The following is a 23243-nucleotide window of genomic DNA, read 5'->3' on the forward strand; positions in this document are numbered from 1 at the left end:
CTCCTGCTTCTGCCCGCCCACTCCGGACCTGAGTGTGGCCCCACCAATCCTCCTTCCACGACCTATCTTGTCCTGTGCTGTGGCTCTGAGCATTGCCGTGCATAGAGCTTCTGGGTGTTCCTGTCCCACTGTCATCTCACAGGCCCACACAGCAGCAGCAGGACACTTCCCTCTTAAGGTTAGGCCCTGCCACCAAACTTCCCTGGGTCCCAAGTGGCTCTTGGACCTCATTCCAGGAGAGCCTCCTTTGTGACATTCTTGGTTTCATTCAGGTGCACAAGTTTGCCTCAAGAGCCTGCCTCCATGGGCACCTTCTTCTCCTCTCAAACCCAGCTGCTAGGTTCATCCTGATCCTCAGGCTGTCCTGCCTGGAGAGCCCAGTGCTCCCCAACAACCTCTCTGCTGGCCTTCGTCCTGCTGCCTTGTTCCTCTTTCTAAAGAGGCTGCCTTTTGCTGATGGAGTACAGTCTGGCCCTGTAACCCAAGTTTAAAACCCAGAGCTACCTAGCTGCAATCTGCTTTTTCTCTCCCGATCTTCTTTCCACTGTGTGACCACCAACCAAGACTCACTGGTCCAGCCCACATGGCCTGGCCCACCTCCATGCTGCTGACGCGCTGCCTCTGTCTGGAGAGGCGCCTCGCCCAGGTCCACCTATGGAAATCCATCCCCTTCCACCTTTAGACCCTAGCAAGCCAGGGGCTGCCACCCAGTCCTCTGTCTTATCCCCACTCAGGAGTGATGTCTTTTTTTTTTGTTTGTTTGTTTATTTATTTATTTTGAAAGAAAGTGTGATCAGGGGAGGGACAGAGAGAGAGGGAGAGAGAGAGTCTCAAGCAGGGTCCACGCTGTCTGTGCAGAGCCCCATGTAGGGCTCAGTGTCATGAACTGTGAAGCCAAGACCTGAGCAGAAATCAAGAGGTGTATACTCAACCGACTGAGGTGCCCAAGCGCCCCTAAAGTTAATTTAATGTTAAATATCTCTCTGAGTTTTATCACTGTGTGTCATATATGGGACAGACATCATCAGGAATTATATATATATGTCCTTAAAGAAACTCTTCGGCTCACAAACTTCTTTCTCTCTCTCTCTCTCATAGGTTTACAAGTTGTCCTGAACTCCATTATAAAAGCCATGGTTCCCCTCCTTCACATAGCCCTTTTGGTATTATTTGTAATCATAATCTATGCTATTATCGGATTGGAACTTTTTATTGGAAAAATGCACAAAACATGCTTTTTTGCTGACTCAGGTGAGTAATGAAAATGGTAGCTAGCCTAGCTTTAAAAAATTTAATTTTCCCCCAAATACCTTCTGTGGTTTGGGGAAAACCTAATACAAAATGGGGGGGAAGGAGAGGAAGCCAAATGTACCAGTAAATGTACTGAGCCAGTTCTTAGTGTGAATTGTGTTCAGAATAAATGAGGATTTAAACTCCTTTTCTTATGTAACGTGTCCTGGCAAACCAGATGAGGTACCCCCAAAACTAGAACATGAAGTGAATCACTAGCATTGTTCTCTGTAGGCTTAAGAAAGGTGCTATAGAGTCAGGGCAAGGGAGAGGGCAATGGATTCTGAGTACATAAATGTCATATGCCACAGAGGAGAGAGTCTTTGAAGTGAACCTTGAGGGTCAAGTGGGGGGTCTGAGACAGCACAGGTGGGAGAGGCAGGTGTTCTAGACTCTGAGGGGGGCACCCAGCTTTCGCCGGCTTTGGGCTTCCTGGTGTTGGGGTTTGAGTGTTGAAGCCTGTGTGCTCTGTTTGCAGATATGATAGCCGAAGAGGACCCAGCGCCGTGTGCGTTCTCAGGGAATGGACGCCAGTGTGCCGCCAACGGCACGGAGTGTAGGAGTGGCTGGGTTGGCCCAAATGGGGGCATCACCAACTTTGATAACTTTGCCTTTGCCATGCTCACCGTGTTTCAGTGCATCACCATGGAGGGCTGGACAGACGTGCTCTACTGGGTAAGCAGCTGGAGGATAGTGTGTGGAGTGTTCTTTTCCTTGGACAAGAGTGTTTCATTTGCTAGCACCATTGGAGAGTCAGCGGAAAAAGAAACCCTGGAAGTCAGTTCTTTGGGAAGGGAAGCAGACCCTCTCCTCACTCAGAGAGACTCACTCTCTTTCCTCCTCACAACCTTCATTTCCATTCCAGAAAGTCACTGTGTAATATTGGCCGCCTCACTCCCCAGTACTGCGTGGTGTGCCCACGAGTCCTTGTTTTGGGGGAACTCCCAAGGTCAGGGCTGTTGTGAATTAAACTCTTAGAGAGCCAGGGGTTATTGGACAAGTTAAGAGGCTCCTGGACTTCCATGGGCTTGATCTTTTTTTTTTTTTTTTTTTTAATGTAAAGGTGGGCTGTTCTATCAGATCCTAACAAAAGATAGGGAGTATAAATTGGATCCCTTTTATGCTTTCCATGAACTTAGTGCAGCCTTAAGGACAAAATGGATTATCCCTTATTTAATAATGTTTTCCTCTTGCCTCTTCAGTTTACTGTAAGTTAGCCCAGTACAGCCCCTACCTCTCTCTTCCTTTCTCTTTGGAGCTGTAGAACTCTGGCAGAGAGGGTGGGAAGGCATGTCAGACTTCCAGGGCTGGTGGACCCATCCAGCCTGCCATGAAAACAGACCTATACCCTTTCTCTGGCTAAGGTCTGGTTCTTCTTGTTCCTGACAGAGCCAGAAGGCTTTGCTATAAATGAAGAGCAATATTATTTTAACTGCTATTTCTCAGAGCTGAGTTTATTTATTTCATAGAATTTGAAAAAGCTCATAGAAGTTTAGAAATTATTTTCCATGGCATAGATTGCAGGGAAAAACAGTGGACATGCAGATTTTGAGCCTAAACCAAATGGGATGAATCAGGATTCCAATAATAATTGGTTAAAAGGCAGTTAGTAATAAAGTACTTCTTGAGTGGGCCATCTTTAATTAGAAGGCCTACAAATTGAGAAGTAGCTCCTGGCAGTATCTACATTTTAGATACTTGGTAGGTTTCATATTCCTTTGTAACTTCAGAGAACATGGCACACAATGGTTATAAATAGGTTTTGCTTCCCTTCACCAATGAACACCATGCTTACAGGATTGTAGAAATCCCTATATATTCAATGTTAGGCAAAGAAGGTGTATTTTTATTTTCTCCCCAAAGTGTGAGTCTAGTTTAGTAAAAAGTTTTAAGCATCACTAATGTGTTATATCTTGTTTATATTTTTCCTTCCTTTTTCTTATTGTCCTAGGAAAGAGGGAATGTGCTTTTGTGTGTGTGTGTGTGTGTGTGTGTGTGTGTGTGTGTGTGTCTGTCCTTTATATCCATAAGATAATGGTTTTCATGAAGAGGAAGAAGGAGGGAAATTATATTGGATGAGTCAAGATCATGGCCAGGGCAAAGGGACCATCGAATTAAGTAAAGGGTTCGTTGTCAGTATGACCTCCAGAGTTGCATATCCTAGTTAGATTAGTTGAGATCTCAATCCCGGTTTTGCCTTGAAGTTTCTGATAAATAGAAAATACTTCATCCAAATAACCCAAACGCTGACCCTCCCAACCCCTGCAAATGGTACAGGAGACAACATCTTGATTTAAAAAAAAATCTGTGACTCTTTGCAGCTCTGTTGTTCTCTCTATTGTCAGGGTGAATTGTCCATTGCTGATCCAATGTGCCTTGACTAATGCACAATTTTATACCTTATTTTACACTTTTGCATATAGATTCTTGACAGTTTTCCTGTTGTCTACCAAGCGAAAACTCCTTAGTGTGTAATTAAAGGAGAGAAAACTCCATGCACCCAGGGAAAAAAGTTTCCATTGCTTTTGAAGCACCTAGGATTGTATAATTATTATCTCTATCATTAATATGACAAACAGAATAAATATGATAATTATATTCTCTGTGAATTACAGGGTATCTTTATTCTGATGGAGGAGCTCAAGTAATTTACCAGCATTATCCCAGTCTGTATGCCTTTCTAGAAGGTCTGAGATTTTGAAGACCCAGACAGTGGTATACAGAGAGGCCAGTGAACACATAGCACCCAGGGTCCTGTGGCAAGTGGTTGTGGTTCTTGATCCAGGGGTTTGTAGAGCTGTCAGGGGCCAGATAGTAAGGCTCTTTGGCCTTGTGGACTGTCAAATCCCTGTCACAACCACTCAATTCTGCCTTCTGCCCATGACGCTCAGAAGCAGCTGTAGATAACAAGTAAATGAACGGGTGTGGCTCTGTTCCATTAAAATTTTATTTGTGGACACTGAACTTTGAGTTTTATATAACATTCATGTGTCATGAAACAGTCTTCTGATTCTTATCCCTCAACTATTTAAAAATAAAAAAGCTATTTTTAGCACAAGGGTTGTACAAAAGCAGGTGCTGGGCTGGATTGGCCCACACATCATAGTTTGGTGACTCCCACTTTAGACTGGAACCCACCACTCTTTCCTTGGGATTCCCTACTGTCAGAGGCTTGTGAAACATTCTAGAACACTAGGGGGCAGCTAAGTCATCTCCCATACAGTTCACTAAGATCCTCTGAAACACATCAGGTTTAATTATTCATTGATTACATTTATTAACTCATCAGAGAGATAGGCAAGAGCCAAGGCACCAAGCCTTCTTACTATTGAATGGGCCATGGTCAGGTGGACCATCCACGGCTGTGTTCCAGCACAGAGCATCCTTGACTGGCAGGTGCCTGGCACAGAGCAAGTGTCCAACAGACACCAGTTCCCCTTACTTCTCATTGTACAAGCCCATTGCCTCAGTGTAGAAAGGCCATGTTTAAATATCCGGTTTTATGCACAACTCAGGTGGAAAGGGAACATCTCGAGAGATAACGAGGGAGATTAGATTGTAAATATTGATCGCAGGCAGATTTCTCTATCAGTCAGGTGTTTGTATATATGGGCACAGTCTTTGCCAGGGATTATTTTGCGTCTTGACAAGTTTATATTCAGTCAGTGTTCTCAAACTCATTGACACCTTAATTCTCAAGAATTTCTGGCAAAGGACTGGCAAGGGCTTGAGAAAAGTTACAGGTGGGTCCAATATGCAGGAAGGCATACTTACAGAACTGTCTGGATGTGTGGGAGTGGGATTGTCAATTATAAAGTGAGTTCTGTAAGCGGAACCAAGCTGCCATCGCATCCACACATGTTTGTTGTCTACGAGGCAGTGGGGTATAGGCACAGGAAGAGCATGGAGGCTGGTCGGGGCTGGGGGTACGACCATGGGGAGGCCACCAGAACTCTCTTGGCTTTAGTTTTCTTGTCTGCAAGATACACAGTTAGACTACATTCTTCTCCAACTCAGAGGAAATGTCTGTAAAGGTAGGAAATTAAAATAATGTTGGTTTCAGGAGAGAGCCACTCATGTATAAGTCATTTGCAGCCTCCTGCCTTCATGGCAGGCTCTTTCTTCAGTGAACACACCTCCGGAGGTGCTGGCTGCCAGACTCGAATGGGAAGTCCACATGGTCAAACTGCCAGTCTACTTTCTTGAGGACACCTGGGGAATTCCTCTCTCATTGGCCAGTGGCTTGCCTTTCTCTTATTCCCTGCTCAGGGAGCCCCAGCCAGTATACCAAGTTCTCAGTGCTGTTTTAAACAGTTAGGGAAAAGAAAAAACCAGAAACCCTTAGTTTGGTCTTTAAATGGAGACATAAATGTGCATTTCAGCCTTTGAAATGAGAGGGAATATGGAAACTAACTAGAATATTATTTTTTAGGCACCAAGTGATACCACATGATGACTTTGATACAAATCTTTCAAAAACGAATCTAAATTGAAATGCTTCAGCTCATGCTGATTTTTTCTTTGCGGATAAAGACCGTGCAGACAAATATCCCAAGCAGTCTTTATTTTCCTTTGGGTATTTCTCAGAATAGCTTGCCAGTTCTGATTTGTCCCACGTACATGATAGCGTCTGAGGAATACTAGCCTCTGGAAAGAGACTTGAGTTGAGAAGGTTTAGTTTGGAGAAAGGCCGGCCTTTAGACATTAAGTTTCATTTCTCATCCCACCTTCTGGAGATTTAGACCGTCCCCTGTGCCCTTTGCTGTGGCCTTCTCCCCAGCCCACGGCTGTCACTCCAGTTGATATTTCGATACAAGCAAATGTGACTCTGACCTCCTAAGAAATTAAAAGCTTCCTTAATTTAAAAAAAAAAAAGTGCCCTCCCAAGCGGAGCAGACTGCTGTTCTAGCATTCCCCAGGACAGCACACTGCAGCCTGGACAAAGACTGGGTGGGCATTTGGCGTGGCCGCTGACTTTGCCAGCGCCGTGCGGGACTGAGGTCTCCTGGGGGCAGTTCTGGGCTTTGCATGTCCTTCCCTCACCCCACGAGCCTGCTCTCCCCTGTCATCTGCGCTGCTCCTGCAGAGAGGAAGCAGGCCCAGAGACGTCTCCATGGAAGGCCCTGACTCCAGGCCGGGATCTGGCCACTACCCTGGAAAGCCTGGTTCGTCTCTTCCACACATGAGTTTTTAAATAAGTTTAGTGGTGGTGTTGCTTTGGAAGAATTACCCTGTGCCTGCCTGCTAAATTAGTTTATCCAGCTTAATTAGATCAACAATTGCAGCCACGGCCCTGGTTCATTCATTACTCTAATTGCCAGTGTAAGATGGGCAGAGTGATATGAGTCCTATTAAGCACATCAATTTTCATGTGGCCAAAACAGGTGTTTCATAAGGGATTTAATGTCCTCTCTCTAGATTTCGGCAACAGATGTTAGGTCATTTTTTTTTTTAATGTTCTCTTTTCCTGTTTGGCTTTTGCATGAGGCAAACAGTGAAATGCATGCACCTAATTCTGTAAAGCTAAAATTGGGAGCCAGATAATGTGGAAGCAATCGCATGCTTAAAGGCCTAAGGGGCTTTCACCTGTGAGGCAAGAACGGCCACCCACCCAGACTCTGTGTAGTTCCAGTGGCCGAAGATTCTGGGTGCTCCAGCAAAGTCAGGCAGGGGGTCATTCATTCTGACCCTTAACACCCCTTACTGGGAGAAGTGTTTGCCTAACTTAACACTGACCTGTGCTGCTGGCAGGTTCCATCTAGCCATGAGCCTTGAAGCACTTCTTTGCTCCCGCATGAAAGCTGCTCATGACCAAACCTCCCCGGCGACGGTCTGCCCCTGAAGCCACGACTGTGCTGCTTGATCTTGTTCCAGAAGTAGCAGCACAGGGTTCCTGTGGACCAGCCCTCTCTCACCCAGTCTCAGTCGGCTCACAGCTGGGACCAGCTCTCCCAGGTGGCTCATCTAGGTCAAAACTAGGTGTGGGAGATCAGGGCTTCTTTCCTTCCCCGGGGCCCATCCTTGGGTGCAGTGGGAAACCTCCCATTCCCAGAAGCACTCCTGAATGTGTGTCAGCTAGCTGACTTCTGAGCACTTTCTTCTTTGTGTTAATTTAGCCCTGCTTACTCTCACTGATGGCGGATAATCTAGATTTCAGATGGGTTAGGTTTTTTTGGCTAGGTTAGCTCCCAGTGGAAATTTATTATTTTAGGGTTGTTTTTTTTTAATTTATGGAGTTAAATGTTGTAAGTTTGTCTCTATAAGACCTTTCCACCATGACAAACTTTAAAAGCAAGAATTTCTAATGACTTGGGTGGAGTAGAAAATACTTTGCAACTAAGCATGAGCTTTGTCCTTTACCAAGATCTGTTCTGAAAGTCCATGATCAAGACTGTTTCCAGGGAGAAAGAGCCAGATTCCAGCTGATTCCCCTGCCTGTGTCAAAGTCCTGCTATTAGTCCCCAGAGCTTTAATGATGCTGCGTGTGTGTGTGTGTGCGTGCGTGCGTGCGTGTGTTTGTGTTGGGAATATATAGTGAATGTGCCTTGGCTACTGCTATCTCTGATTTTAAATCTAAGTAAATGTTTAATTCAATGTATAGAATGCTGTCTCTAATGTGACCCTCTCTCTTTATTATCAGATCCTCTTATTAACCTGCTCCTATGAGACTATCTTATTTCTTGCAGATGAATGATGCTATGGGATTTGAATTGCCCTGGGTGTATTTTGTCAGTCTCGTCATCTTTGGGTCATTTTTCGTACTAAATCTTGTACTTGGTGTATTGAGCGGGTAAGCTACACCTCTTTCATCTTGAAAGCAGAGCCCTAAGGACAGTTGCCAAGACCACACAGGTTTTGCTAGATGGGGGTGGCCGGGTGGGTGCCAAACACGTACTGTGTCCTCTGAGATGCTTTCTCTTCTGCTGAGCCTTCCCAAATCAAGATGCTTCCTGGAATCTCACCAGGCTTTATGAAAGAAAGCTATGGAATGGTTATTGATGAGAAATTAGCATTGTTGCTTGGGATTTAAATAGATTCCATTGCCTGCCTTTTGGTCTGTCCTAAAATGAGATACATTTATAATTGCTTTATTGGTCTGGGTCCAAATATGCAGATTAATTGGTACAAAACAGTAGCTAAATGAGCCAGTCATGGCTGACTTTTGGTGGGCCGTGTTTGTAGATTTCAGCAGCATAACTTGTCCTTACCTGAAGACACAAGATAGAAGGTTCCAGCCAGGGTGCCTGTCCTGATAGCATGAGTCTTTGCTCAAAGCCCTGAGTGGTCTGGTCTGGCAGCTGCTCCTGGGGCTCCGCTCTTTAGTCAATGGATAACTGATAACTGATCTCCTTACATTTTACAGGTAAATGATGCGATAGGATGGGAATGGCCATGGGTGTATTTTGTTAGTCTGATCATCCTTGGCTCATTTTTCGTCCTTAACCTGGTTCTTGGTGTCCTTAGTGGGTAAGCAGTCAGATCCATGTTGCACACTCTGCTGTTGCCACGTGTGGGGCGGCTCTGCGTGTCCCCCAGCGGCTCCCACGGCTTCTCTGCATGCGTGTGGACTCTGACGTCCCTTCCGTGTGTTGCTTTTGGATTGAACTGTGATTCTCTCTGCCTGTATCCTGTCTGTGAGATTCTGTGTTTCTGATGCTTGCCAAACATTATCGCTTTAATGAAGACTGTTCCCTGAAGTCAGGTGTGTTAATGGGGCCTCTTGCAGATGTGGATTGTAAGTGAGTAACAGGAGTCCCAGCCTTGGTCTCCCCCAGGAAAGGGCCTGTGTCTTTCATGGCTTTATTACCCCTTAGTACATAACTGGCTTTTTTGCGTTACCCACAGTGTATCATGAATGTTTCCAGGGTGTTTCAGATCTTAGTAGAAAAATTAAACCTAGATTCACACATAAATACTGAATAATTTCAATATCTTACATCCTTCAAGTATTGGTTTGCTTGGTTGTCTGCTACTGTCACTGTGAGAACTGTCCCTCTCATTCATGATTAGTCTTAAGTTCTGGAATATTTAATGCAAAGTAATGACCAGCTTTTACACATATACTTCCTGTGGCCTTATAGTCCCCACCACTCGGTTACCATTTTTGAAATCTCAGTTTGCTGGATGACCTTCCTTGGAGAAGGGTCTCTGTAGAGAGTGGAGGCTTGCTCTGGAAGGGGATCCTGGTGTTCCTGGGCTCTGCCCTGCCCATACTTGGTGATGCCATCCCAAGCCCCTCTGGTGGCTCTGTATCCTCCCCGGCCGCAGACACCCAGAAAGGGGAGCAGCCCTAGAAGGGAGAAGGGGCTGTCTTGGCTCTCCCAGAAGCTGCTTCAGAACATAACTGCTGCGGGGGGCCGGGGGGGGGCCTGTATCCCCCCGGAAGAGCCTTTGTACCCACTGTGCTCACACGCCTTCAGGAAGTACTAGAAGTGGTACACTCGATCCCACATGAGTGTATTCTCACCTGTTTTACCTTCTTCTTCCTAAGCTTGAGTCTCGGGCGAGGGGCGGGGGGTGATGACTATGTGGAAAGCTGAGTCAGTGAGGAGCCTTGTGTTGCATCTTTATGAACACTGCCTTTTCCAGAGCAGGGCGCACAGCTTGTCCCTCACCTCTGCTTCCTTTCCTCGTCCACCCTCTAACCTGCCCTGCCTGTTTTCGGGGGATGATACATTTGGTCAGTTTTACACCACGGATGCACGCTGTGGTGGGAAGTCCCCCCTCTAGAGATGGCCCAGGAGCCCATGCCCCCAGTGACGGGAGTGGGACTGGGTTGGGTTGAGGGTGTGAGGGCATCGTCTACTTCCAGGAAAGCTTCCTTTCATCTACCCATGAGTGGCCCTGCAAGCCCCTCTTTTAAAGTTTGAACACTTCAAAAGTGCTCTCATCCTAATGAATATCTGGGGCCTTCGGTTAGCGCTGGGCTTGGAAGGGTGGAGTGTATCCCTGGAGAAACTGCACAGCCCTGGTTTTGAGTCAGGAGCAGCCTACACAGGGTTAATGGCAACTCTGCGCTGCAGTCCTTGGCACCCACGTCTCCCAAGTTCAACCAAACGCACTGAGGCCATGGAAATGACTAATTTTAACAGTGCCAGTGACATGCCTTATCTCCGAGCTTCCCGGAGCAGGGGCCATTGCCCAGTCATGATGAAGCAGCTCAAAATGGGAGGAAAGGAAAAGGTGGGAGGAGGGGCTCCTTACTATAATTGCAGGCATGAAGTGTTGACCTCATGGAGGATGAACACAGTGACACGCTCATGCAACAAGCAGGTTACTGGGATATATTGTAGGAAACATAGTAATTTTAAAACATATTTGTATTGGAGCAAAACTCGATCCCTTCTGAAAGAGAATGCAATGGCATGTGAATTTTTAGAATCCACAACTACCCAGTGATTTCCACAGTCCATTCATGCTGTGTCTGTGAGCTGGATCTTGAAAATCTGTGCGCTGATGGGGCTCAGGCGTGAGGCCACTCTAGGAGCAAGTGTGGAGAGGGACTTGGTGTAAAGAAGGATCCACGGCTGCAAAGCACAGCCTTTCAGCCATGTTCACCAGTTTGGCTAGCCTTTCCTGCAGAGCCAGAGGCCAGGGGTGCAGGATGGCTAAGACATAGAGGCTCTGGGCTCAGGCTTCCATTGTCCAGTGGGCAGACTCTCGTAGAGGGGTGCTGGACAGCAGAGCTGGAGCAGGGGTGTAGCCCGAGGGGCTGGGAAGGCTGCATGTCTGTGAGCTGGATCTCGAAAGCCGATAGGACATCTGCGGAGAGGACTGATGAGGAGTGGGCATGTTCCCACCTCCCTAACAATTCCCCGCTCCTCTGCCCTGAGTCCCCAAAGCAACAAAAAATCAAAAGAAGTCACTCATATACGTTTTCTTGTGACATTTTTAAAAATTTGCTTCAGTCTTAGAGTTCTTCACAATTTTTTTTTTTTTAGGGAACACTAATGGGATCACAAAACCAGAGGGATGTAAATATTAAAAGTAAGATGGCTTCTGTTGCATAGCCCCTTAGGGACCACCAGACCAGCTCATGTGTAATCCTAAAGCGCTGAATTAAAAGCCTCCCATTTTAGAAACTTAAGACCATGCTATTGCCTTCTGGTGGAGGATCGTTAAATAATGCTTGTGTGTCTTTGAGTCTGTTGACCACTTGTTTCTGCTCCTTGGCTATTTCTTTTTTCATGTGGCCATGCCATCCTATTGTATTCGCGAACTGATTTTAATCTGCACACTTGATTTGGTGTTGGTACGTTTGTAAAGCATTCTAAGACTGATGCTTTGGAAAAATCTTTGGTTTTACAACAGATCCTTTTCTCAAGGTAAGTATGAAGTTTATGAACTGTACACCTCGTATAACCAAGCATGAACACAGATGAAGACTTTTCTCTCTAACCGTAGAGTTCTGTGGGGGCGTTGGGGGGAAGCCGGAATGTCTTTAGCTCATGTTGCAATTTTACGTTAAGTTGTCGTTGAGGAGATGGTCCTGTTGTGACCAGGGATTGGAAAGAATGCCTCATTTAAGTCTATAAACCAGGCAGATTATGTCTCTTTCCATGATGGCTTTTTTTTTTTTTTTTTAAGAAGCTTGGTGATTTTTTTTACTTTTAAAATTGTTCATTTAACTTCTTATCCCTTTTAAGGTTTTTGTCAGTAAATAGGCAAAATAAGAGGACTGTTGGTGTTTCAGTGCTTTGTTTCTTTAGAATCCCTGCCAGATTCTCAGGGGGAAAATGGTGGTCTTGGGCAGTGGGCTCACTTGTTCACCTGCAGGACCCACCTGATGCCAGGCATGCCTGTGGTAAGGCCCCCAAGGTGTGGTTCAGGCCCCCCAGAAGAGATTGATAGATGAGTAGACCTGGGTTCTGGTCCTGCCGTTGTCACACACCCACTCTGGGACTTCACTGTGGAGCCCCGAGCTTCAGTCTCCTTGTCCCTCAAATACAGATGGTCCCATCCTGCAGCTTTCCCCACAGGGTGGCCGGCTTTATATCTGGTAATGAATGCGGAAGTTAAGGATTTTACTCATTGAATGTATCTTCATCCTAAACCCATGGACCTCCTCCCAGTCCCCTCTCTGGGTGAAGTGGGAATAGACACAGGGGCCCTTTGGAAATCAAAGTGTACCATTTTCTGGATTTTCCAGAACGTGACCAAGAGAAATAAGCTTTGTATACACATTAATGCTGTATTCTTTGCCCCCTTCAGAGGAAGCCTTTCATGCTCTTTGTCAGCTACAAACTATTTTGCAGCTCCAAATGGTTGTGACTGAAGTTCTCTCTGACAGCGATTTGTTTTGCACAAATATGGGGGCATGGCATTTCTGTAGCATCGTGGTTAATCATACTGGATTTAGAGTTGGATAGCCAAGACTTGATTCTTTGCTCTACCTTTTTACCAACTATGAGATTTGGGGCAGATTACTTACCTGTTTGAGCCTTACTTTCCTAGTCTGTGCAATGGAGCTAATAATACCAACCACATTTTGCTGCATGAGGATTCAGGGAACTAGAGCATAGCATGCTTGCTCTTTGTTACTGCAGTGGCTTGAGTGAGAGTATAGAAAATGTGATTTGATGCAAGAAAAATCTAATCAACTCAGCCCTTTTAAACTAATAATAATTGGCCAATATCAGTCTGCTCTAGTGGAAAGTCAAAGTTCTATAATATTTTTAAGTGTTTTATTGCATACACACATGCATATATAATTGACATAAGCCAATGATTACTGAAGGATATTATTACATAAACCACCTCCTGGATCTGCTTTAAAGAACAGATTAAAACCATTTATAACTCATCTATGAATTCAAAGCTTTGGTTTTGTTAACATCTTAGGGAAAATATTTGAAACACTTTCTTAAACAGGCTTTGTCTGTTAGGATGTTCTTTGTAAATTAGGTCTTATGACCTAAGATTGAATGTAAACCCAGCCCACATCTGTACGTCCAAAGTCCTTTATCTCTAAATTAATTTGTGTTCTTTGTGTCCCAATAAGTTTTAATTTACCAGATCACAGGTATCTTTTTAAATCAGTAATCCAATTTTGTATTACTAGAGGCCTGTTTATCTTAACTTCAGAAGTTTTGAGGGAGCATGGATGAGGTGAGGCTTTATAGAAAAGCAAGGACCATTTTCAAATGAGTGGATCATTCTGAGTTTTACCATTGGGGTCTTTCAATACCCCGTTCTAGGTATATCAAATTGCAGGGTCTACACAAAGACTCAAGCCTGGCTACTTTACTAAGTAATTGCAGGTATAGAGAGAATGGGGAGGGAAAGGTAGTGGTAGTGGTGGAGTGTGGACTGTGTTATATTAAGATTTTGCAGAATAGGATCAGGTTTGGGACATTATCGCTTGCCCCCTAGTCCATTTGAATTCATACCATGATATGGTAGGTCAGAGATTGCCACTGATTTCCTCCTCTTGGATGTTGGCTCAGGAGAGAAAACATAGCAGGTAGATGGTAGTTGTATCACTTGTGAGTATTTTCTAAGTGGAGACATAGCCTCTGGGAATAGGCATCCTTATAAATCATTCATGACTGGGATTAGATTTTTTTTCTCTCATTCAATACTTTACCAGCATCTGCTGATTGAAAGTGAACACTAGAATTTCTTCTTATACATACTCCTCTGGCACATCTGCAACTTAGAAGAGTGGTTGGGTTGCTTACAGCCTTGAAAGGGGTGTTAGGCAACGAGATAACTGGGCTGCTGGTACGATTGGGGCCACGGTACCACAGAACCAGACTGGACTGAGTTCATGGCTTAATTCCGTATCTTGACCAGCAGACTGAGGCGGCACGTCGGAGTCTAGGCTAGACATGACAAAGAGGGTACAGCATTCTCAATAGATCATATAATTTAAAAAAAATACATTTTTCTTTGTGTAATTAGTGATGATGATGATCATGCTGCCAGAGCCCCAGACAGAGGCATCTTTAATGATCACTTATAGCAAAATAATGCTCACATAATTTAGCTGGTTTTGTCTTTGGTTTGAATAGGCTAGTATGTGAAAGATTTGGATGTTTCTTTTCTTGCACATGGAAGCAATGTGAGTGAGGTCAAAGGTTGAGGGAAAGATCCATGGCTCTTTAGTAAGTTCACCTGGTTTGGGTTTGGTAGAACAAGGAATTAAGCCCCGCTTTGGCTTTGAGTGGAAGAATGGTCAATTTCCTTTTTCTAATGAAGAACCAAGCTCGGCATTTATATATACTTTAAACACTGAACTTTCTTGTTGCAGAGTTAAAAGGCTGTCAGGGGGTAGCTGGCAGCAGCATCCTGGTGCTGTTGGTATCATGGCACCGGAAGTGCACAAGCTGGTAGCCACACCTGACATTAACAAGTGAGTGGTAACCTCTCTGCCACTGGCTCACAGCTACTGTTTCCATAGAAATGGCTGTCGGGATCGGTGGAAACGAGGTAAGTGAAAGTTTTCGCTGATCCTTGTTTCCATCAAGCTGACATCTGTTTCCCTGGCAACAGCGGTGGACAGCAGCCAGGCACTAGCAATAGATTCAGTAGAGCTCTGTCGCTTGTCAGCTGTGGCTATCATCTGTTCCTGACTGAGTTCCTTTTCTTATAAGGCATTGCAAAGACCTCTGAGGACCAGGGGGCACCTCTGGCCACATGTGGCCTCCTTATTTTGCCGATGGAGACTCTGTATGAAGCAGCAGCTGCTCTTGCTGCCGTCTTCCCTCCACCATGCTCTCGTTGGTTGATGTGGAGCCAGAAGGGGCGACACAGTTGCAGGCATCGGCGTTACAGGGCATGGATGTTTAGTCTGTTGATCCCAAGTCCTTGGGGAAGAGAATTCATTACAGTACTTTCGCACACAGACCCAGCTCTTCATAAACTTGCTGGTAACTTAATGGTCAAAATTAAAGTCATAATTTTCCTGTGTTCCCTGTTCGATTGGTGGCATTAACAATCGCTCACACTGTTACAACGAGAGGAATGTCTATGAATTTAATCATGTGACTTTTTGGGAGAAACATATTGATGATTGCCCCTAAGACGATACTGTCAACCTTATGTCAGTCTTCTTTTTTTCCTTCTGTGTGATGCTCTTTGACAGGCTGGTAAAACTGCTCACAGAGATCAAATGTTGGGAGCGCTGGCAGCTGAGCACGCAAAGAACAGTGTGTTCGTAGTTCAGGGAGCTCTCCTTTATTAAAGTTCAGCCGTTGTTCCTTTCTCAGAGTTTCATTTTAATATTTCAGCAGATGTATCCTCCCTCATGAGACCGCTTTTCCAGGTCCCACAGAGTAGAGGGGAGCAGTGATTGTTGCCCTGGCTTGGGAGCTGAGGGCACGTGGGTAGCATGCAGTGGGTTGTTGAGCCGTGTCTGTTTTTTTTTTTTTTTTTTTTAACATTTATTTATTTTTGAGAGAGACAGATCATGAGCAGGGGAGGGGCAGAGAGAGAGACACACACAGAATCAGAAGCAGGCTCCAGGCTCTGAGCTGTCAGCACACAGCCCAATGCAGGGTTCGAACCCACGAACTGTGAGATCATGACCTGAGCCGAAGTCGGACACTCAACTGACTGACAGGCACCCTGAGCCGTGTCTGGTTTTAAACCCTTAAAGGTATCATTAAAAAGTTTTCCCTCTGAAACAAAATAAGATATAGATCCACAGTGTTATGAGACTTGAGACTGGCTGTCTAGAAGAGCACGGAGAAGTCGTGGGTTTCCCATTTCTGGATGACTTTCTGAGGGACCATGTTCCCTCCTCACCAGTCTGGCAAGGAAAATCTGCTGGAGGCAGTACTGAGGGCTGACCCTGTACCACTTGGTTGGGTTCAACATAACAGACTAATAAGAAGCAGAAAATCTTGCTAGATGCTTTTTTTTCTCTTTCTTAGATTTGTTAAGAAAAAAATAACTTACCCATTTAATGAATATCTCTGATAGGAGGTGTATTTGCCAAGCACCTACTAGGCCCTGGATTTCTAACAATGAGACAGAGCAGAGTTCTTGTCTTTATGAAGCTTTTATGTGCTGGGGGAGACCAAGATTACAGTTTTAAACTTCTGTAAATTCTTTGAAAGGAAGGCATGTAGTGCTGTGAGAGTATTGAAAAGGTATGACTGACACTTAAGGGCTGAGGAAGAGAATGAATGAGTCACCATCATATCCAGGCAAGATGGGGAAGGAGCCCGGGGGAGGGTGTTCCAGTCAAAAGAAAGGTTATGCAAAGGCCCCTGCAGTGGGAAGGAGCAGAGGATGTTAGAGTGAGCAAACCAGGGTGGCAGGCACCCAGGGACTAGGGAAAGGAGGGCAGAGAAGAGACTGATCAGCAAAAACCAGATCAGTAAGCATCATTTAGGTCATGTCACAGATTTTGGTCATCAGCTGAAGGGTAAAGGAACCACTGATGAATTTTAAGCAGGATATATGTGATTGTATTGGTTTTTATAAAAATGATTCTGTGTTATGATGTCTTTAGCTTACTTTCAAATGTGTCAAAAAATAAATAAGATGACTTTGTGAATGGGAAGAAAGATGGATAGACAGGTGATAAGGAGAATGTAGGAAATATTAATTGTGAAATTTAGGTGGTAGGCATATGGATGTCCCTGCATAATTCTCTCTACTTAAATGAAAGTTTAAAAGTTTTCATAACAAAATAGAAAAATTTGCATAAAGAAATCACTCCGGCTGCCACAGTATGAATGGATATGAGGAGACCAGTTTAAGAATCCACTTCCAGCCACAACACAGTAACAATTCCAGAGTGGGCCTTTTACCATAAATGGCTGTACGACTGGACAAAATATAAGAAGCATTATTTTCCCCCCAGACAATGGAAATGAGAGCACAGGATTAGGATCCCTAAGAGAAGGGAAACATGTCACCTAAAGCCTCACAATTGTCCTGGCCTTCTGCTGGAAGACACGTCCAGAATTGTGGCCCAGGGAGGCAGAGCCCAGCAGAGAACAGCAGTCTATTTGCTGAAGAGACAAAGAGCAGAGCGTAGGCTGCCGAGACAGCTGGAGTTTTCAGGGCAGGGTACCAGAGGGGGGTGTGCAGAGAAGGGGCTCTGGAAATCTAACTAGGGACTCTCTTAAATCCCTGATTATAAACTAAGCTGCTGTGTGCCAGGTGAGACTATCGAGGCATGGTGGAGAACAGCTGTTTAGAAAGCTGCGAGCTGCTGGAGACTCACAATGTTGGGAAACAGAGAGGTTCTGACCAGCTGGACTGGACTGACCTTGACGAATACATTGGACGTTCAATTGAGACTTCAGATAAGCTTGGCCTTGGGAGGAGGGCTCCTTTAGCCCTACAGTGAGAGCTACTCTAGCCCTGCCTTAACAAAGCTTAAAAACAAGCCTCAAAAGACTCAGGTTTAAGTGGCCAATTAATTAAATACCTGCCAACACAAAAGTCAGCACCCGTTACAGTAAGACACCAAAATCCAAATGTTCTCCCACATGTTTTCTCCACATCATTAAAAAATCACAGGATATGGAAAGATGCAGGAAAACCTCCATAATCAAGAGGGGAAAAGTCAGTGGAAACAAACTGAGAGATGACAGAAGTGCTACGGTTAGACGTCAAAGACTTGGAAATTGCTACTATAAAGTTGTGTAAAGAATTGAAGGAAAGGATGGACCTATTAAAGGAACAGATGGCAAATCTCAGCAGAGAAATCAAGGAAATACAATAGCTGGAATAAACAGCAGATGGAATACTGGAAGAGAAAAAAGATCAATGAAGCCTTAGGACAATAATAATCTGATAAATGTGAAATTGGAGTCCCAGAAGTAGAGGAGAGATTGGAGAAAAAACCAACTTTTTAAAGAAATAATGGCCAAAATGTTGCATATTTTTTTTGTGAAAACTATAAATACAAAGGCCAGGATGCTTTATAAACCCTAGGCAGTAGAAACACGAGGAGGAGTACACCTAGATACATCAAATGCAAATTGCTGAAAATAAAAACTAGAGTATTTAAATAGAAGCCAGAGAGGAAAAGGCAATTATATGAAGGGGGATGGTAAGATCATACACTGATTTATTTTCAGAATAACGTAAGCCATAGAGCAATGGAATGGCATCTTGCAAGAGGTGAAAGAAAAAATCCCCCAGAATTCTGTATTCAGCAAAATGTTCTTCAAAAAGTTAAGATGAATTAAAGAAATCTTCAGAGAGGATTGGTCACCAGCAAATCTGCACCACAGGAAGTGTTAAAGGAAGTCCTTCAGGCTAAAGAAATAATACCAGATTAAAAATATATATACATTTTAAAATGAGGAACACCAAAAATGGTAAGCATGAATAGAGAATTTTCCTCACTTCTAAATTTCTTTAAAAGATGATGAAAATAATAACAATCCTATGGGGACAATAGTTGTAAAAAAAAATCCTAGATGACAACAACAGCATAAACGATAGGATTAAATGGAACTTTACTGTTGTAATGTTCTTACATTACATGTGAAGTAATTAATATACCATAAATTCATCTAGAATGTAGTGAGGTAAGGATGCATATGTGAATCTCTAGAGCAATGGTTTAAAAAGTAAAGTGTTATCTTAAAAGCCAGAAGAAGAGATCTAATGGAATCCTAAATAATAGTCCTATTCAGTTATTAAAATAAGGCAGGAAAGGAACAAAGACCATGTGTGATGAACAAAAAACCAATATCAAAATGGTAGACATAAATCCAACCACATCAGTAATTGATTGTCAGACTGCATAAAAATGCAAGATGGTATAAATTTAAAGATACAGGTTAAAAACAACAACAACAACAACAACAAAAACCCAAGGTAACTATAATAATATCACATAAAAGGAATGTCAATACAACGAATATTTCCAGAGATAGAGGTGTCTCATAAAGGGATCAATTCATCAAGAAGACATGATGATTCCAAATGTGTTGCCACCAAGTAAGCTTTAAAATACATGAAGGGAAAGCTGTAAAAATTAAGTGGAGAAAGTGATAAATCCACACACATCGATGAAAATTCTTATAGTCCCCTTTCAATAATTCATAGAGCAAGGAGATCAAAAACATTATAAATAGATAATATCTAAATACTATCAACTAAATTGAGATAATTGATAATTATAGAACACTATATCCAGCAACTACAGAATACATATTCTGTTCAAAAGCACAGGGAACATTAACCAAGGTTAATGACCATATATGGGCAGTAAAAGTGTCAGTCTCAAAGACTGAAATCTTAGAAGTATGTTTTTTCTAACAGCAATAAATGTGAAGTAGAAGTCTAGACAGTTGTCCAAATATTTGGAAATTAAGTAACTCTAACTTACAATTCAAGGAAAAGTATTACAATGAATATTATAAAATATTTTAACCTGAATAATGAAAATACAACATCCCAGAATTTGCATTGTCCCCCTAAAGGAGTGCTAGGAGGAAAAGTTATAGCTTCAGCATTACTAAAGAAGGAAGGGTTAAATTCAATGATCTACATTAGCATCTAAGCATCTAGAAAAAGAAGAGCAAAAATTTGTCCAAGATAAGTAGAAAATAACGAAGAACAGAAGTCAATAAAATAAGAAACACAAATAACAGGTAAAGATAACAAAGACAAAAGTGGGCTCTTTGAAAAGCTGACTAAAATCAATAAATCCCTAGCAAGACTAATCAAAACAGGAAAAGCAAATTACAAATCACCAGCATTAGAAATGAAATAGGGACATCAATACAGACATTAAAACAATAGTAATAGGCTAAAACATAGGAGAAATGGGCACATTCTTTGAAAAACACAGCTTATTGGAATTGACTCAAGAAGAAATTTAAAAAAACCAAAGAGCTCTATATTTGCTTTTTAAATGGAATTCAAAATCACAAATCTTCTCTCAAAGAGAACTAGAGGACTTGATGATGCCAAAAGTGAATTTTGTTAAACAGCTTAGAAAGAAATAATGTTACTCCTAGAAAAAACTTTGGCAGATAATTGATCATTTTATGAGGCCAGAGTAACCTCAATACCAAAACTGAACAGACCTAATAAGAACATCTTTCACTAATAGAACATAAAAATTCTCAAATATTAGCACATTTAATCTAACAATAGGAAAGGATCAATACTTCAAGACCAAGTAGGGTTTATACCAAAAATACAAGGTTGGTTCACTGTTGGAAATAGTGTAATTTTAATATATTACCAAGTGAAGGAGAAAAATTATATGATTATATGATAATCTCTGTAAATAAAGAAAATGATACAGTGTTCTATAACAATAATAAAAACTCAGCAATATATGGGAACTTCCTCAATCTGAAAAACAAAACAACCCTACAGCTAAAACTAAAACCTCACAAAACTATAACTATCCTTAATGGTGAAAAGCATCCTTAAGATTAGTAACAAGGTAATTATTTCTCTCTTACCACTTTTATTCAAAATTGTACTGGAAGTACTGGCTACTGCATTAAGGCAAGAAAAAGAAAAGGCAACATGATTAGAAAGCAAAAACTCTTTTCTATTCACAAAGTGACCAAAGACCTGTTAGAATTAATAAGTGAATATAGCAAGGTCACAGGATACAAGATCAATATACAAAAATTAATTTTATTTCTATATAGAAGCTGCAAGCATGTGGAAACTACAAAATTTGAGAACCTATTATAATAGCATCAAAAAATTAGAATACTTAGGTATAAAGATAAAGATATGAAGATCCCTACACTGAAAATTACAAAGCACTGATTAATACAATTAAAACTGGTCTAAATAAATGACAGTGTCCCCTAATCATGAACTGGGAGACACAATATTGTTAAGATGTCCATTTTCCTCCAATTTTCTATATATTCAATGGTATCCCATTTATAAAAATTAATACTTATTTTTTTTTTAGAAACTGACAAGCTGATTCCAAAGTTCACTTGTAATACATATTACCAAATAACAACCAAAACAATCTTGACAAAGAACAAAGTTGAAGGACTTACACTGCCTGGTTTAAAGACTTACCAAATGCAAAGTAAACACAGTGTCATTTTGGTATAAAGATGGGTATGTAGAAGAATTGAACCAAATAGAAAATCCAGAAGTATATATGGCCAATTGGTTTTTTACAAAGTTGCTAAATAACCCAATAGAGAAAAGATTTTTTAAGTTAAAAAATGAAAGACGCCATGACCCTTAGGTTACACCAGACACAAACAGTGACTTGAAATGGACCATAGATCTAATTAAACAGCTAAAATAGAAATTTTAAAATGAACTTTGCCCTTCAGAAACAAGAACTTGAGAAGGTCCACACACTGGGGGAAATATTTTCTCTCTGGGTGGGTGGGTAGATAGATAGAGATAATCTAACAGAGCTGTAGCTAGAATATGCAAAGAACTCTTAACCAACTAAAAAGATAACCCAATTAAAAATTGGCAAAAGACTTGAACAGATACTTTGTTTTGAATATACAAAAACAGCCAATGTGCATGTAAAGATTTGAACATCATTTCACCTGGGAACTACAAATTAAACTGCAATGATATACCACTACATATGTAGTAGAATAGCTAAAATAAAAAAGACAGACAATACCAAGTGTTGGCAAGGACATAGGGCAACTTATATACTCCTACATTGCTCAGAGAAACATAATGGCACAACCACTTGAGAAAAGTTTGTCAGTTTCTCATAAAGTTAAATACTGTATTGACCCAACAGTCGTCCCATCAGAGCAGGTAACGACCCAAAAGAAATGAAAACCTCTGCCTACAAAATGACTTGTCTATGAACATTCAAAGAGCTTTGTTCCTAGGAGTTCCAAACTGGAAAAGCCCAAATGTTTATCAGCAGGCAAATAAACAAATTGTGGTATAATCAAAAATTGGCATACAACTCAGCAGGACAAAGGAATGGAAATACTAATATGATGTTATTGATGAAACTGAAAAACATTTTGCTGAGGGAAGAAAGCCAGATGCAAAAGAGAGCATATGGTGCAATTCTATTTATGTCAAGTTCTAGAATAAGCAAAATTATCCATAATATAGAAATTAGATCATTGATTTTCTGGGGTAGGAGGAGGAATGGTTGGCTAGGAACAGGGATAAGATAACTGGGTGGTGGTATACACGTTCAGGGTCTTGATTTGGGTGTTTATATAGTAGGCATTAATGTTAGCTAACCCACAAACTTAAAGTGTATGTATCTTTATTCATAGCTTGTATTTTTATAAAATTGCTTTAAAAATAACCTTAGAGTAGAATTCAGAGATACTTTGTTTCTGGGAAAGATGCAGAAATGAACCAGATTTACCTTCCTATCTGAAACAAAAACAAAACTAAAAACAGGCAGTGTATGTCTGGACATCAGGCAGGAAGGACAGGGATTGATCCCTGAGAAACAGGAGGTAAAGTGAACGAGCACCATGACTGCCCCAGCTCACTGGCTTGAGAGAGTTCTGGGGGCACAGCACGAGGAGGATGGACCCAGGCAGAGCCCTGTGACCTCTGCAATTGAGAAGACAAAGCTAAGCGTCTGCAGAATCCAGGGTGGCTAGAGGATGCGGGACAGAGTATCAGAGGAGAGACCTGCATAGAAAGAGAACCCTGGAAATGGGCAGGAGGTCCCCCTCCACATGCAGCAGAGTTTACTTCTTAGTACCTGTCTGGGAGGAAACTACCTAAGACTAAAGGAAGAACACTGGAATGGATTACGAAGGATGATATTCGGTGCTCTCACAGGGCCTGGAACATTGCCTGTTCCCACCAACCAAACCTGAAAACTCAATTCATGGGCCATTGGGTAGACTACTCAAAGGATTTGTCCTGTTAGGAGTAACTAGACCTAGCGGGGGAAGGGCTCCAGACTGATTCAGTGAAACAGTAAAGCAAGGCATGAAGGCTCATTGTGATCCAAATAACTGTATCTCAGAACAAAGCACTAGAATATTTGTAGGAATACAGAATATCTCACACCCAACGAGATAGAACTT

The 23243-nt window shown here is 42.4% G+C and overlaps 1 protein-coding gene across 1 annotated transcript in view; it reads left to right on the forward strand.

The window, feature by feature from the left end:
• CACNA1D (calcium voltage-gated channel subunit alpha1 D) overlaps positions 1-23243 on the forward strand; it is a 294562-nt gene that overhangs the window by 155564 nt on the left and 115755 nt on the right. The window contains exons 6-8 of the mRNA XM_029917880.1: positions 1099-1251; positions 1769-1965; positions 8654-8753. Of these exons, the coding sequence (XP_029773740.1) occupies positions 1099-1251; positions 1769-1965; positions 8654-8753 (450 nt within the window). The remainder of the gene's footprint in view (positions 1-1098; positions 1252-1768; positions 1966-8653; positions 8754-23243) is intronic.

This window comes from Suricata suricatta, chromosome 12, assembly GCF_006229205.1.
Source record: "Suricata suricatta isolate VVHF042 chromosome 12, meerkat_22Aug2017_6uvM2_HiC, whole genome shotgun sequence".
Lineage (NCBI taxonomy): Eukaryota > Metazoa > Chordata > Mammalia > Carnivora > Herpestidae > Suricata > Suricata suricatta.